This window comes from Monopterus albus, unplaced genomic scaffold (assembly GCF_001952655.1).
Source record: "Monopterus albus unplaced genomic scaffold, M_albus_1.0 scaffold196.1, whole genome shotgun sequence".
Taxonomy (NCBI): domain Eukaryota; kingdom Metazoa; phylum Chordata; class Actinopteri; order Synbranchiformes; family Synbranchidae; genus Monopterus; species Monopterus albus.
In genome coordinates this window covers 552,679-568,699 of record NW_018128076.1, presented here as the reverse complement: position 1 = coordinate 568,699, position 16,021 = coordinate 552,679, and the positions used below count along the sequence as shown (strand labels likewise).

The window sequence follows — 16,021 nt, the reverse complement described above, 5'->3', positions numbered from 1 at the left end:
GACCAGGATGGACAGGATTAGGAATGAGCACATCAGAGGGACAGCTCAAGTTGGCTGTTTTGGGGACAAGGTCAGAGAGGCCAGACTGAGATGGTTTGGACATGTGCAGAGGAGGGATAGTGGTTATATTGGTAGAAGGATGTTGGCGATAGAGCTGCCAGGCAAGAGGTCAAGAGAAGGCCAAAGAGGAGATATATGGATATGCTAAAAGAGGACATGAAGTTAATTGGGGTGAGAGTAGAGGATGCCGAGGATAGAGTTAGGTGGAAACAGATGATTTGCTGTGGCGACCCCTAACGGGAACAGCTGAAAGAAGAAGAAGAAGAAGTGTGCATTTATGAAGAACTGTAAGGACACACTGTCAGTCTGCATGGGGCATTTATTTAGCCATTGGTAGCATTTACTGTTTGCTCATGTCAGTGTACTATGTAAAGCTAGTCTGTTCACAGTGCAGTTTGTGTGACTAAGGCTAGCTGACATGCTACAACCCTGGGGGTATTTCAGAAATCAGGTTAAGTTTGTTCAAAGTGAAATGAAGGAACATCCAGCTTTTCAGTTCCAGGCACAGAGACTGAGTCTATGTAGCGATAGCTGGGCAAGAGCCTGATGGCAGAGATTTTGAGCCAGACTCAAAATTGTTAATATTTTCATCTGTAGGGCTGGTATTATGCCATTTTATTTATTATATAAGTTTTGACATTTTTTCAGGTAACACAGTAACCTCTTAGATTAAGAATATATCGTCAGTTTATCCAATTAATGCCAATTTAGAAATTTGTTCTGACATTGTCCAAGATGTGAGTGCTCGTTATCTGACCGAGATATTAGCAACCAGCTACATCTTGTTCAGAGCACAGTAGTCTGCCGGTGAGGACGCTGCTGTTCCAACTGCATAATAGCTGTTTCCATTGTTGGAACCTAACAATTGGTACACCCCATGCTTTCCTTAACCTTCACCCAACATAACCTCACAGGTTGACCCAGATGTTTAACTTTGGTTTTCCTCTGTGTTTTCCTTGTGTCGGTCACTGTTTAAAGAAGGGAGGGGCTGCACACCTAACATACTCACAGCTGAGCAGATGTAAGGGATCACTATATAGTGCAACAATCAACCAGTAACAGAGACTGTCTAAGCAGTTTATTCAGCAGCTGTTGAACAAGCAGAACATAGACTTGCAGAAATGTGACGTCTTCAATGCTTTGCCTGTGGTTCACTCACCGAAGTCCCTGATTTACCCCTAAAGCAATGAGTGGATGTCTGTCATTTTTCTTAAATAACTTTCAAACTAATAATGATATCAGCATCATTTAAAATGCCAGCAGCAGGTTTTCATGGTCAAGCTATCATATTATGAGGACCACATTATTATGGGAATATTGCTGAGAGTTGCCCCTTGGCAAGGCCCCTTGCCTTGAGAGGAGGCTGTTTTTATACAGAATGCATGTACCCTATTCCATATTATCAAGTAATTTTATCTCATACTAAGTGTAAAAACATTTGTCTCATTCATGCTTCACAATGCCTAATTTGCTAAGTTGTTTGCTGTGTTATTAGTAGAGCATTTTTTTCTCATCTTTTCAGACAATTGAGGGGAGGAGCTCTGTATATTTGGGGGATGCTGAGTGTGTTAATAGAATCTTTGAGAGTATTTTAATTTAAGATTAAAGGAATGATTATGAAAATAAATGACACTATACAGCATGAGCAACAAGTATTTTGTAGCATGCAGTGTGAATGTGTGTGCATACATAGGTTTGCCTTGTTTGAGGTCAGGTCATTCTTTTTCTCTGTAGACACTCCAGACCCACCCATGGATTTGGATCTATCAGACCCAACAGCCCGTAGTGTTCGCCTCACTTGGATTCCCGGAAATGACCACAGAAGCCCAGTCACAGGTCAGTATTCACACATTCAATTAAGAACACATGGCATGCTCATTTTGCTCATTTCCAGCCATTTAATGTTTAATCTTGGGTACCTCTAGATTAGGGTTAGGGTTAAAACACTGATAAATAAGATAGGTTTTCGACAATGACAATAATTCAAATCCTACCTGACATGTTCATGCCAGAATTATCAGGTCCACTCGGCGCTACCTGCCTCTCTTCCCCTTTTCTCCCCTGCTCTCTCATCCCGCGGGCTCAGCGATACAGCTGAGATGCATTCACTTGCTAATTGACTCCCGGGCGTGCTGCACAGCTGACGCTCATCCCCATTTGATTAACCATCGCTATTTAAAACGCTGGCAGACGCTCCTTTGTTGCTGGAGCATTGACGTGGATGATGTTATGTGGACGAGGTTATGTTGAGGACGTAACCACAGACTGTGTGAACGGCAACAATTATGGTGAGCTCTAAATTGTTTTATGTTAGATGCGGCCACACAGTTGGCAATCTTCCCCTGCCGTGATCACCTCCAGTGAGTTTATCTGCTGTGGCTATCTGACAGCGAGCGCTATAGCAAGTACTACACCAGCCCTGTCTTCTGGTTCCTGAGTCCCTCCTGTCATCTCATCTGCCGCTGTTCATCTGTCTACTCACCTGCCCATCCTGGTCAATCTGACTCTCCTGGTTCCTCCAGATTATCTGTCTACTCACCTGACCGTCCTGGTCCTCTGACTCTCCTGGTTCCTACAGTTCACTCATTTACTCACCTGCCTGTCTTGGTCTTCTCAGCCTCCACAGCTCAACCCTGGTTTGACCACCCATTGACTTTGTCCACTTCTCTGTAAATTTATTGCAATAAAGACATGTATTTATTAGCACCTGAGCCTGCACCTTGAGTCCTCCTTTTCTCTCTCTCTCACCTCCTGGTGAGGGACACCCCACCGTAACAAGAATATGAAAGTGGACAGCAGACAAACTGCAACAGCATTAATTAACTTGAATTTCTCCTCCATAGATTGGTAAACAATGGTGTATGTACTGATGAAAAGAGATGTGTAACACTCAAAGTGGGTAATTGAGAAATGATGCAGACACAGTAACTTCTCCAGCCTTACAACAATTCTCCCTAACATTACAGAAACAATGCATTAACAGACACGCAACATTTATTTTTTTTTTTTTAACTTACTGTTAAGTCCCACCAAGTAGTGGAAACATCACTGCCTTTCAAGTAGCTCCAAGGTTGGTAAATCCAACCGGTGGTTGCTGCGTCTTTCCCCACACAAACGCATACAGTCCCAAAGTAGTGAAACTAAATCCAACAGGTAGCGTAGCACCAACAATAACATCATGGATCATTAATCTGCTTGATAACTCACAACACATCACATGAGGCAGACACACTGGCTTCAAGCAGTCAAAACAAACAGCTACTGTGCTCTGGGGGAATCCAGCATTGATGAGCTCATCACTAACTGCAGCAGGGGCTTCACTGACTGGCTGCTGGTAGGCTAGACCCAGTCAGGAAAAACAGCAAGTCCCTGTACAGGAACATTCCCGGAAGTGCAGTAACCTAAGGCCCTGTAATTTTCTCCACACCCTCTGGTCACAGTGCAGCAGCAGGAGGAAAAATATATCCACAAAACCAGGCACAGTCGAAATATTCCACTTTTACAATGGCACTGGTGGATCACAGGCAAGCTCATATGAACACGCAACTGCCTGGACATTTCAACCATTCAAGGAAATTGTTAAACTATCATGTAGTACTTTATTTTGTTAGAAAAAAGTCTCGCCGGCGAGAGTTTGTGAGACTTGTATAAACCAATTTGCTTCTGCATAGAAGTACTTGAACATACTGTATGTACACCTGATTTTTTTTAGCTTTGGGGCAAGTTTAAATTGATAATTCATCGCTGTAGATAAATGTAGATAGATAAATCAGAAAACAAGGAAAAGCATGCCATGGGCTCTTTAATTACCCTTTATTACCACATTTTTCTACACATTTCTTGTATCACACCTAGATATCCTAGAAAACCTGCTGAGTCCCATCAAAGACCTCAAGATTTCCCCCAGGATTTCCACTATTTCAACAGTGTTTGGCCCATCTTGTTTTAAGCTTTTTTGTCTCTATAGAGTTCTTGGTCCAGTTTGAGGAGGATCACTGGGAGCCAGGCAGGTGGCGGAACCTGTCCACTTACCCTGGCCACCTTAACTCTGTCATCCTGCAGCTTGCCCCCTTTGTCAACTACCAGTTTAGGGTCATCGCCATTAACTCAGTGGGCCAGAGTCAGCCCAGCCGCCCCTCACCGCGATATAAGACCAGTGGAGCTGGTGAGAGTCACCTTATGTTCTGATATGTGCTCTGAAATTATATTTGTTTAAAGACTGATCAGAGGGGACAGCTGATTATTTTTCCATCTTTTAGTTGACTAAATATAAAGTATTTTACCCATCTTCCTATCAGGTGCAACATCTGACGTGCTTTACATGAAAAATATGATGTTTTAATAAGAGCTAAGTACAATTAATGAATAAATTAACTATTTAAAAACTGAATCTCAATTTGTCAGAATAGGCATGACTTTTATAAAGTGGTGGATGTTAATTAACATTAATTTTTGAATAAAACTGTACTCCTACATATTCTGAAATACAGAATACAGATTCTAGAAGCCGCAAGCCAGAAAGTCTAAGGATATAAATATGAACTTGCCAACATGGAGTTTTTTGGAGTTGATGTTTGATCCAAGTGCATTTTGTCATGTTAAAACAAGCTCCAGATGCCATTCCTAGAGGTCTGCGAGGATGGGGCTCCAAGAAGGACAATATGGAGATCACTTGGGAAGTAAGACCTACATCTTGAAAATGTAAAAAACACAAAAAAGCTTGGCAGTGTACTGAGAATATGTATAAATATTTTTTTTGTTATAATTTAGAAAAGGCACACAAAACAAGCCAAAAAGAGCATGAGAAATGTTCTAAAATTACATCAACTTGACAAAATTAAAGAGTTTATTTAAAAAAAAATTCTGTGGCCCCACTTTGCTTGTACACTGGGATGACATCACTCATAAACAGAAATAGCTGTTCAACCTCAATGAAAGATTTAAAAACATTACATTTTCAAGATCATTACTCTTTGTACATTGCTGATTGTTCAAAGAGAAGTTTACCATCTGGTCATCATTTAAGGTCTGCAGTCAGCAATTTTATAAATGTGTAAAGGTGTTCTGTCACTAAAGTACTCAAAGGACCACAGCGAAACTACTACTTTTGGTCAGTGGGAAATAACTAGCCGCAAAGCTGACTATGCCATATGGTTTTCACTTCCATGGTAGATAAAAAGAGTTAAACTATGAGTTCCTAGTTAAGATTCTGGGACTTACTGAAACAGTTCCTTTATACACTCTAGAGTAGGCCTTTAAACAATGATCAATCCTTGAGTAAAACTATCCTTAAAATGTCCTGTATAAATCAATAACACATACCTTATGCTACTTCATCTATGTATAAATAAACAGACAACTTTATTTTTTAAACTCTACTTCTGATGTGGCTGCAAAAAGGACACATTCATCACATTCATTGTTACTGTATGCCTGAAAGGCAGTTGCTTTTAAAGCAATGCATGTAGTATAGTATCAAAACTAGTTAAAACAAGACCCCAAACTTTGCCTACGTAGTAATATTTTAAATCATAGGAAAGACCCAGAAAGCATCAGCACTAATGCATTAGGTAAACTGGGATGTATATTGCAAAAAGTAATAATTCAGTACCACTAAAAGAAATGAGACTTCTTGAACACTGAAAATTGCCCAAATAGTTGCACCAGGATGGGCATTTGGCTTAAAAACCCTGTCAAATTGAATATGTGGATCAAGTAAAGCAAGTAAAGGTCAACAACAAAAACAAAAAGAACAGAAATTGCGGTACTGATCAAGAAATAATAAAAAATCATTAAGATCATTTACTAATGACATGAAATACATTCCTCCCAGCCAAATTGAGTTTAAATTTATGGTAAAATTATGTTGTTTAATTTCCCATGTTTAATTTCACCGGTATTTCCCAAGTGTAACATGTTATAGTTTTTTGATAGCAGTACCTCAGCATCTGGAATCAACACAAGGTTTGTGTTTTTGTGTCGTCTAGCCTCTACTTAATTTGGCAAGAAATGGCCCAAACCTACAGTACATTGTGTGGTGGAGACAGAAGGATATGGGGGAAGACTGGAGTAACGTGACCACGGAGGGGTCCAAACATGTCATCCACAACACAGAAACCTATGTGCCTTACGAGATCAAAATCCAGGCCAGGAATGAATTTGGACCAGGACCTGAGTCTAATGTGGTCATTGGATATTCCGGAGAGGATGGTAAATAGATGCACACTAGAGATGATATTTTTAAAAGACAGCAGCTGTGTTGATTATGGATGAAGACTGGGAGATATTTTCTTTCTTTTTAGGTACAATTTCCACAACTAGACTTAAAAAAAACTTTAAACTATTATTACTGTACAGTAATTACTGCAAACGACTAGAGCCACCACTGAAGGAAACTTGACATTCCAGCACAAACAAAGCCAAACCTTTTTAACTTTTCACACATACATTGTCCCTTTTTGTGTCACTTTTGGTTCATTCAGAGCCCACTGCTGAGCCCACTGACTTGCGGGTGTCAAAGGTTGACAGCAGTAAAGTGAACATCCACTGGAAGCCTGTGGATCCAAACTCTGTTTTAGGAGAGTTCAAGGAGTACAGGGTGAGTCGGGTTCCATTTTTCTAATGAGAACCGACTGCAGAGTTGGTCTAAAATTAGACTGGATTATAGTGTTTCTGACAAGTTCTTTCCTTTGATCTCCTTATCCTCTCTACTCCTTACCAATTTGCCCCTTTCTTCTCTTGCTCCCTTCCAGTTGTACTACTGGCGTGAGTCCAGTTTGGTCCCAAATCTAGTAGTAAGCAAAGAGAAGAAGATCAAAGGTTTCTACAGCACCATGCCTGAGCCATCTGGCATCCTCAGCGGCCTGGTGCCCTTCTCTAAATACAAGATGTTTATGGTTGTGGCCAACAGTCGCTTTGAAGGTCCACCAAGCAACACAGTGGAATTCACCACCAAGGAGGGAGGTGAGGAAGCCATCTGCTCAAAAAAATTTCACCATGTCATTGTTATATAACATATTATAGTTACATGCTATTTTTTTAAACTATGTTCATAATACAGTTTTTAGTGTTTGGGTCCATCTGGTGCTGCAATCCAGGTCAGTCAACTGGCACAATCACTTGTCAAAAAAAAGGCCTTTCTGTTTTCATTTCTTTGGGGGTCATTGTAGGTCATAATAATAGTAATTGTGTAACACCATATACTGTAATAAGGTGAAACCATGAAATTTTCTGAGACGTTATAATATTGTGAAAATCGTATACCGTTGCAACCCTAATGTCATGTTGATTCTGAGCCACTAAAGGGACATTTTAATTCCAGTATGTGGAACTGACTGACTGGAACTGCCTGCTGCAGTCTTATTATATATAATTTTAAAACATGTTTTTAATAATCACCAGAGCATGCTTTAGATGTAAAATCTGCTTTAGAAACAGTAACATCTCTAATGTCAAAGGACTGACTTTGGATTTTGAGAGATACGGTATATTGGCAAAACTGAAATGGATGTCTGTGGAACTAGAGATTTTTTTGGTGGAAGCCTCTAATGGCCATTATTGGTACCGCATTATATTGTTTCTTCTCTTCCCTTAACAGTATTTTTATTTGTGTGTTTGTATGTGTGTAGTTCCTGATGCACCAGGGTTCTTCAGTATCAACCGGAGGAGTTTGGACACCATCTACTTGGAATGGGACAAACCTCTGGAGCCAAATGGCATTCTGATTGGATACCAGCTCAAATATCAAACAGGTGCTGCTCTGATTTCTCAAAACCCATGTAGTTTTGAGATTCAAACTAAATTACTTCAGACAAATCCATTCCAATTACAATGATAATTTAATATTATAATAATTCAAGGCAATTCAATAGTTTGAAAGATAGGGAATCAAATCACCACCTCTGGAAAAGAATAAATACAGTGTTAAATAGGAAGACTGTCAGTCATTGTGGCCACAGGGTACCGCCAGTCCAGAATCCAAAATCAGGTTGGTCCCCTCCCGGCCAGATCTGCCTGTTTGTCTATCCTTCCAAACACACACACACTGACCAACTCTGCTCCTCACTTTATTCCCATCTCTCACTTCTTATCATTGTTTCCCCAATTGCATCAACCCTTAAACTTTCCTTTTTAGGAGATGTTAGATGCTTTAAAGAACCGTGAGTCAAGCTATTTGTTGAGAGCAGCACATGCACTTCTGGAAGCACACAAGGTCAATGCCTTGGCAGCTGTTACGCAACCACTTTCTTTGACTCACACTATATCCCATTCTAATGTGTTTTCCTTCACATTACATATTATACATTGTTTGTTTCTAACCACTACACCCAAATATTCACAATATGCTGCATACACAAAATTGTAAACCTTTAAACATAAAGTTAACTAGTTGGTATGCAGTGTTCATGACCCCCTTAGGAATTTTTTAGTTTAAATTGTATTTTCACCAAAGAAATTAAGGAAAATTATAAATTCTTCCTGTTTTCTTAGGTGTAGGGCCTTCTTCATTTTCATTACAGACATCTGAAGGTGAGGTTGCACATGGCTTTTCCAATCCATTTTAAACCTGAATGTAGTGCTGTTCCAAATTTAACAAATCAGTATATATACTAGTATATTTAGCAGGTTTGATATGAATTGAGTTTACGGTATGTACCGACACCAGGAATTAGCCATATGTTGCACGCAAGTCTGACACTGACAAAGGCTTTCACATTCTCTTGTCTACTCACCTTTTATATGATGCCAACCTACTTACCAGCTAAATAAATTAAAGCATTTCAACCATAAATTGTGTTAAAAATAGACTTGAATACTGTGGCTTTAAGCAGTGCAGCAAGAGAGGTGAGGCTTACCGTAAATGTATATACTGCTGCAGCTCAGACCACTCAGTACATCAGTATCAGTACAACTATTACATTTTGGTCAGTCATTCAGACTCTTTTTAGAAAAAGCCCAAACTTTATTTCAACCAAATAGTATACCTTAGGAGCTGTCCAGGGTGTACCCTGCCTTTCGCCCGATGCTGGCTGGGATTGGCTCCAGCCCCCCCGCGACCTTATTCGGGACTAAGTGGTATAGAAAATGAGAGAGAAAGACTATACGTCAGGATAGCCTCCTATGTTCACAACTTACATAATCAAAAAATTATAAAAGTAAATAACTGAACAAAAATGCCAGGGGGTATTATTACAACAAAACAACCAGAAAACAAGACGGATAAATAAAATAAATAAGGAAACAATTATGCAAATGATGCAAACTTGCTCTACACAATGTTCACCATTACATTCATACCTACACACTGACATACAATCAGTGGATTTTTAAAAATGTATACGACCTGTTATATTGTAAAATTAAACATGATCAGATACTATTGCACAACTTAGGCTATAAATGTCATGGTGACCTGCAGCATATTCACTGGGATAGATATGAAAATAAACCATTCTATGATGCTGTAAAGGATCAGCTAAATAAAGCCGATACCAATGGCAGGATAAAAAATGCTTTACTGTAACATGGCCATAGAGGCACATGTACTGGATACTAAAAACTCTAAAGGTTCAGTTCATGTTGCCTAGTACCCCATATGTATGCTTAGTAATCATAAGAGTCAAACTTTTTGGCACTAAATGAATGCCCTCAAAACAGCTTTGGTAGTCAGCCACTGCACTGGTAAAGTACTGAACGTGTGCACAGCTGCAGTATGCATAGTAGGTCAAAAGCTCTACATTATCTAATAGACTTTAGTAAATATTTGGGCAATAGCTAGAAGTTTGTCAGCTAGGGTGCCAAACTGCCACATGACAGGATTTGGGAATATTTCTAATTGCAAGCTAACTCATCTGCCCTTTTCTCTCATTGTTCTGTAAACATATATGTGTGCAGTCAATGGCTCCAGGGAGGGTCCACTCCAGATACAGACTTTTCTTCCTAATGTGACAGACTTCACTTTCCAACTGCCAGACCGATCTAGCCGCTACAAGTTCTACCTGTCAGCACTCACAGAGGTGGGAGCAGGGGAGGTCTGTGCTGAGGAGTCCCCACACTTCGCCAACGAGGGTGAGTGTTTCTACAGTTCAACGTTTCTTTGCCAAAAAATCATATGAGAATGTAGTGTTTCAATAAAATTACACATATTATGTAATTAATCTGAAAACAATGATACTGTATCATATATTAAAATGTAAAATCTAATATAATCACAAGTTCGCATTAAAATCAATTCAAGGTTTCCCACAGACAACAAGTAATCAACATCCAATAAGCTGCGTAATAACCATTTTAGAGGTCACTATTTTTGCAATTACAAGTTTTACATATAAATGGGCAGACTGCAACTTTTTTAGCCATTAAGAAGTTATGAAAAAGTAAACTTTGAATTTAGTCTTACTTCAGTCAATCCTTGCACTGCCTGACAATTGTTTAACCCTTAAGCTGTATATTATTGCCCACAAATTTTCATATATGTTTTAGCTATTAATTTTGAAATAAAGGATAAGGCAACATTTTATGGTAATAATATATAGTGTAATATATATATATTTTTAAAAATGGGTTTGTAATGTTTTTATTGTCAAAAAAATCCCATGAAAAACCCAAGCTACTGATGATTGTTTCCTTCTAAGAATATTGTATATCATAGCCGGACATATCTTATTCCTCTGTGCCAGTGAGCTCAGTCCTCCATACTCATACATGCATGTTTGTTAAAAAACTACGGTGGTCAACAGTTTCAAGAAATGACTGAAGTTTTTCTTTCTTTCTTTTTTTAATGCAACTATGCATAAAATTTGTGAGACATTCTTAAAGACTTACAGCTTCAGTACAAACCATTGGTCTTTGGATTGAGTGCCACAGACAAGGTAGAGAATTAAAAACACAGTGGCAATAAGGATAATATAAAATGAATATTGGTCTTATCTTTGAACACATTTCACTACAGTAATCACCTTACAAAGATGACATTTGCCGGAAATGGCAAACTGAACTGGTAGGAGAAAGGTTTTAGTATAGCGGGTTAATTTCTGACCAAGTTTATCATCGGAGTAACTAAAATGTTTATCTTACTCACATTGTGTCAAGCACTGTTTCCCAGTAAGGCATAAGACCTTCACTTTACTTTGCTGTATTTTAATGTATAATGACAGCATTTTCTTCCATTTTCTATACATGAGAATTGAGTTTACTCCATAGTGTGCCATTGCTGTGAATTAGTGTATGATGTTTTATATGTTTGTGGGCACAGAAAAACCGGAGCTTTTGTGGAGACTGGCCTCACTGTGGGTCCTTACAACGTATTTCGTCAAATTTTATGAAAATGACGCAGTGTAAACTTAGAGTGGCTTTGGTTAAGGATAGATTAATCCAGGAAGTTAATATAAGTCTATGTAGGGATTCCAGTAAGTGACAAAAACAAGTGTGCGTCTGTGTGTGCGTGCGTGCATGTGTTCTGATAACAAAAAAGGTTTCAGGCCTATTAACTTGCTATGAGTCCTAGACAATTTAATGTATTGACCAGGTTCTCTCTCTGAGCCTTTGATCCTTTAACTAAAATCTTGCTTTTCTAGCTTTATCCTATTTGAGCTGTAAAAGGTTCAGTGATATCTAAAATGCTCTAAAAGTGCATCAGTTGGCCCAGTGTTCCTGTGACTCTGGACAAACAGTTTTCATTAAGACTAACTATTTAGTAGGCTTAGTTCCATTGAAAAGTTTAGAAAGAGACTGATACTGTATCTCAAAACAAATCAAAATATTATATTAATATTTAATGGGTAGATACCATACATGGTAAGTGAGAGAATGTGTTGAACTGACCTTTCGGTCATTCTGGAGTGGAGTCTCTCTCTCCCTTACACCTCTTTTCTCTTTCCTGTCTCTCTTGTCTTTTTCATTGGCAGAAAACTTTACTGATGCAACAGGTCTAGGTAATGGGGAACAAGCATAGCGTGCCTGCCTGTCACCCTTCCCCATCCTCATCCTCCATGTTTGGCTCTATAGTTGTCTACACTCACTGGCCACGTTATTAGGTACACCGGCAATCGGGCGAAGGCAGGGTACACCCTGGACAGGTTGCCAATCCATCACAGGGCTAACCCATAGACGAACAACCACCCACACGCACATGCACTCCTATGGGCAATTGAGAGACACCAATAAACCTAAGCTGCATGTCTTTGGACTGTGGGAGGAACCTCGGAGAGAACCCACGCAAGCACGGGGAGAACATGCAAACTCCACACAGAAAGGTCCCGGGTGGGGCCCAAACCCGGAACCTTCTTGCTGTGAGGCAACAGTGCTAACCACAATAATAAACACAGAATTGAATTTATACATTTATGACAACACAGATGTTGAGGAAGTGTTGCACTGAATTGTATGCAGTTGTACCGGTGTACCTAACAAAGTGGTTGGTAAGTGTATACCAACCAGTATATCCTTGTGCAGAACGTCCAGCTCTTATTTTTAAGAAGACATTCATTTGCCTCATATTCTTGTATTTTACAGTATGTTTACAAAGTTATACACTATGAGTAGTTGTATATGTAAACATATTGCTGCCTATGTGTTACACCACAGGAAGTTATTCTATGACTGGATATTTAATATATTCAAGCAGGTTAGCAGAGTGTAGGCCAGGGGTCGACATCCTTCACAATCTGAAGAGGCATTCTGGGCCAGAAAAAAATTCTGCCTGTAGCCACAAAAACTATTTGAGCCCTTTACAGTTGCAAGACTAAGTAATGGCACTATTTGCAATTTTTTTGCTTTTCTGCATAAATTGGTAATGAAATGTGATCTGATCTTCACCAATGTCACAAATATCAACAAACACAATAAGATGATAAAACACAGTCAGGATCTTTCATGTCTTTATTGAACACACCCAATAAACATACAAAGCGATGGTGGAAAAAGTAATGGCAGCAGGGTTTTAATAACTGCACATTGTTCAGGGGTATTTCTGGATCATTCTTCCTGTCAGCTCACCCATATTCTTAGGATGTCTGGTGTGCACAGCTCTTTTGAGTTCATTCCACAGTATCTCTATTGGATTGAGGTCTGCGCTCTGACTGGGCCACTCCAAAAGGTGTGTTTTGTGTCTTCAAAGCCATTCTGTAGTAGGTTTACTTCGATGTTTAGGGGCATTGTCCTGCTGTGTCACCCAGCTTGTTCTAAGCTTCAGCTTGCAGGCAGCCACCCTGACATTATCCTGTAGGATACCTTGATAAACCTGGGAATTCGTTTTCCCCTCCACAATGGCAAGCAGTCCAGGTCCAGAGGCAGCAAAACAGCCCCACATCATGATGCTCCCTCCACTGTACTTCACTGTTGGGATATTTTCATGTTGGTATGCAGTTCTCTTTTTACGCCAGATGCAGTGCTGTGTGTTCTACCTTCGTTTCATCCATCCACAGGACATTTTCCCATTAGTGTTGTGGAGTGTCAAGGTGGTCTTTGGCAAACTTCAGGCCTGCTGCAATGGCTTCCTCTGTGGTGTCCTGCCATTGATACCATGCCTGTTCAATATTGTGCGTATGGTTGACTCATGAACAGAGATGTTAACCAACTCCAATGAATTCTTCAAGTCTTCAGTTGTCACTCAAGGGGTCTTCTTTTTACCTCACTGAGTTCTGTGTTGTGCCTCTGGAGTCATCTTGGCTGGGCGCCCACTTCTTCCCCCAGCCCATCACTCTGATGAACACTTAACCAACGACAGTATGACTGGACAGTAACCCTCAGTACAATACCTGTAAATATACCTCATACAGATTCATACAGGTCTCTATTTTTAAGTACTCTATTTTTATTCCTATTTATCTCATTTCAGGGAGCATTCCTTTGTCTGTCTGCATTGTTTACTGCCTGTTTATACAGCTTATTTTGCATTGTTTGCACTGTTTGTTGCTGTTAATACTGCTTATTTTGTTATATTACACAGCCTTATGCTGGTTCACTGTTTAGCCATCCCTGGTAGGCTAGTGGTTAAGGCGCAGTGCTCTCACTGCCGCAGCCCAGGTTTGAGTCAGGGAAGGGCATCTGGCATAAAACACGTGCCAAATGTCAACATGTGAGTCATACTTGCCCCTTGCATGGGGATATGTACATACACTTTGAGAGCCGATGTACCAGAGTCAAATTCCTCATGTGTCCGACACGCCTGGCCAATAAAGCTGATTCTGATTCTATGGAGATGAGCCACAGTACCAAATCATCTCCATTTATAGACAGCATGTCTAACTGTGGACTGATGACTATCTAGGACTATCTAGTCTTTGAGATGGCTCTGTGATGCTTTCCAGCTACATGGAAATCAGCAACTCTTGATCATCTTCTTAGATCTCTCTTTTTGCAAGGCCTGGCTCACATCAGCTGATGCTGCCTATGAATAGCATACTGACAGTGTTTGAGTGTTTTTATAAGTCTAGGTAGTTGTAAACCACACCTCCATTCTCGTTTCATTGATTGTGTAGCGTATCTGTCTGTTTGGCAGGATAAAACAATTACCTCAGAGCACCAGTTCTCTTGACAGTGGAATGACAGAAACTAATTTAATAATTTGTTAGTAGGAATTCATTATTCATAATTTATAACCCAAATTATCAACCAAAATATTAACCTTAATTCTGAAGAATGATTTATTGGAAAAAACTGTGACCTTGGTTTTACAATTAGAAGGAAATGAGGGAGAATAGAACTGAATTTTATGAAAATACTAGAAATAAAACAAATAAGCAAAAATTTATCAGGTGGTTTCTGAATGCAATGGACTGACAAGTAAATGATAAAAAAAAACCACAAACTAACTTGACTGGAGTAATATCAGTTAGTTTTGATGAATTTGACTGGATAGAATTATCTTAGTGATTATGGTGAGATGGGAATTATGGATTCTTAATAACGAGGAGAGCTGGGAGAAAACCTATCAAATTATCACAACAAAAAAGGGGAGAAGGATTATGAAAATTGATTAATGGGACTCTTACATGAATCAGGGCTAAACAACACCAGCATGGTTTATAAGAGAGAACTGGTCTTGCCTGTTTGGAGTCAGTCGGACCACAATTGGGGATGGATTGGGCCTGGGACGTTCATTTGGTTCATCTGCATTCCAGAGTCTTTACAGATGAGCACCCCAGTGAGTCCTCTTCATCGCTTTTGGACTGCCTGACAGGACTGTTGAGGTTCAAAGCTCGAAGTGGTTCGATTTGGAGGAGGTTTCCCAACCAGAAGCCCTGGATAAACAGTCAGGTACGCCACATGCTGCGCGCTCGCTGTCATGCATCCAGATCAGGCAATGAGACGGAGTACAAAGCCGCGAAGTACAGACTGAGGAAAGCCATCACAGCGACCAAGAGGCAGTACAGAGAGAAGCTTTAATGGCTGCTATTCTACTGCTGACTCCAGACAAATGTTGCAAGGCCTGCAGCACATCAAAGACTACAAGACCACCACCAGCATCATCAGCTCCACAGACAGCCTGCTGGATGACCTCATCACCTTCTACACCCGCTTTGAGACCTCCAGCTACAGCACAGAGAGGAAGCACGCACACACCTGGTGCACCCAACCCCCCACCTCCACTCCACTAACTGTCACCAGGCCAGGTACACAGAGTCCTGAGGAAGATCGACCCCTGCAAAGCAGCAGGACTGGATAACATCCCTGGGAGGGCTCTCAGGGCATGTGCCAGCGAGCTGGCTGATGTTCTCACCACTATCTTCAACCTCTCCCTCAGCCAGAGCATTGTTCCCACCTGCTTTAATACCACAACCATCGTCCCCCTTCCCAAGAAGAGCCCGGTCACCTGCCTGAACAACTACAGGCCAGTGGCACTCACCCCAATCATTATGTAGTGTTTTGAGAAAGTGATGCTAACCCACATCCAGAGCAGTATACCGGACACCCTGGATCCCCTGCAGTATGCCTACCGGCCCAATAGGACCACCTCCGA

General features: G+C 40.3%; 1 protein-coding gene across 1 annotated transcript in view; it reads left to right on the top strand.

The window, feature by feature from the left end:
* nfasca (neurofascin homolog (chicken) a) overlaps positions 1 to 16,021 on the top strand; it is a 152,688-nt gene that overhangs the window by 78,068 nt on the left and 58,599 nt on the right. Inside the window, exons 12-20 of the mRNA XM_020617875.1 lie at positions 1,795 to 1,896; positions 4,028 to 4,225; positions 4,669 to 4,739; positions 6,048 to 6,270; positions 6,543 to 6,658; positions 6,813 to 7,023; positions 7,689 to 7,811; positions 9,955 to 10,128; positions 11,967 to 11,993. Of these exons, the coding sequence (XP_020473531.1) occupies positions 1,795 to 1,896; positions 4,028 to 4,225; positions 4,669 to 4,739; positions 6,048 to 6,270; positions 6,543 to 6,658; positions 6,813 to 7,023; positions 7,689 to 7,811; positions 9,955 to 10,128; positions 11,967 to 11,993 (1,245 nt within the window). The remainder of the gene's footprint in view (positions 1 to 1,794; positions 1,897 to 4,027; positions 4,226 to 4,668; positions 4,740 to 6,047; positions 6,271 to 6,542; positions 6,659 to 6,812; positions 7,024 to 7,688; positions 7,812 to 9,954; positions 10,129 to 11,966; positions 11,994 to 16,021) is intronic.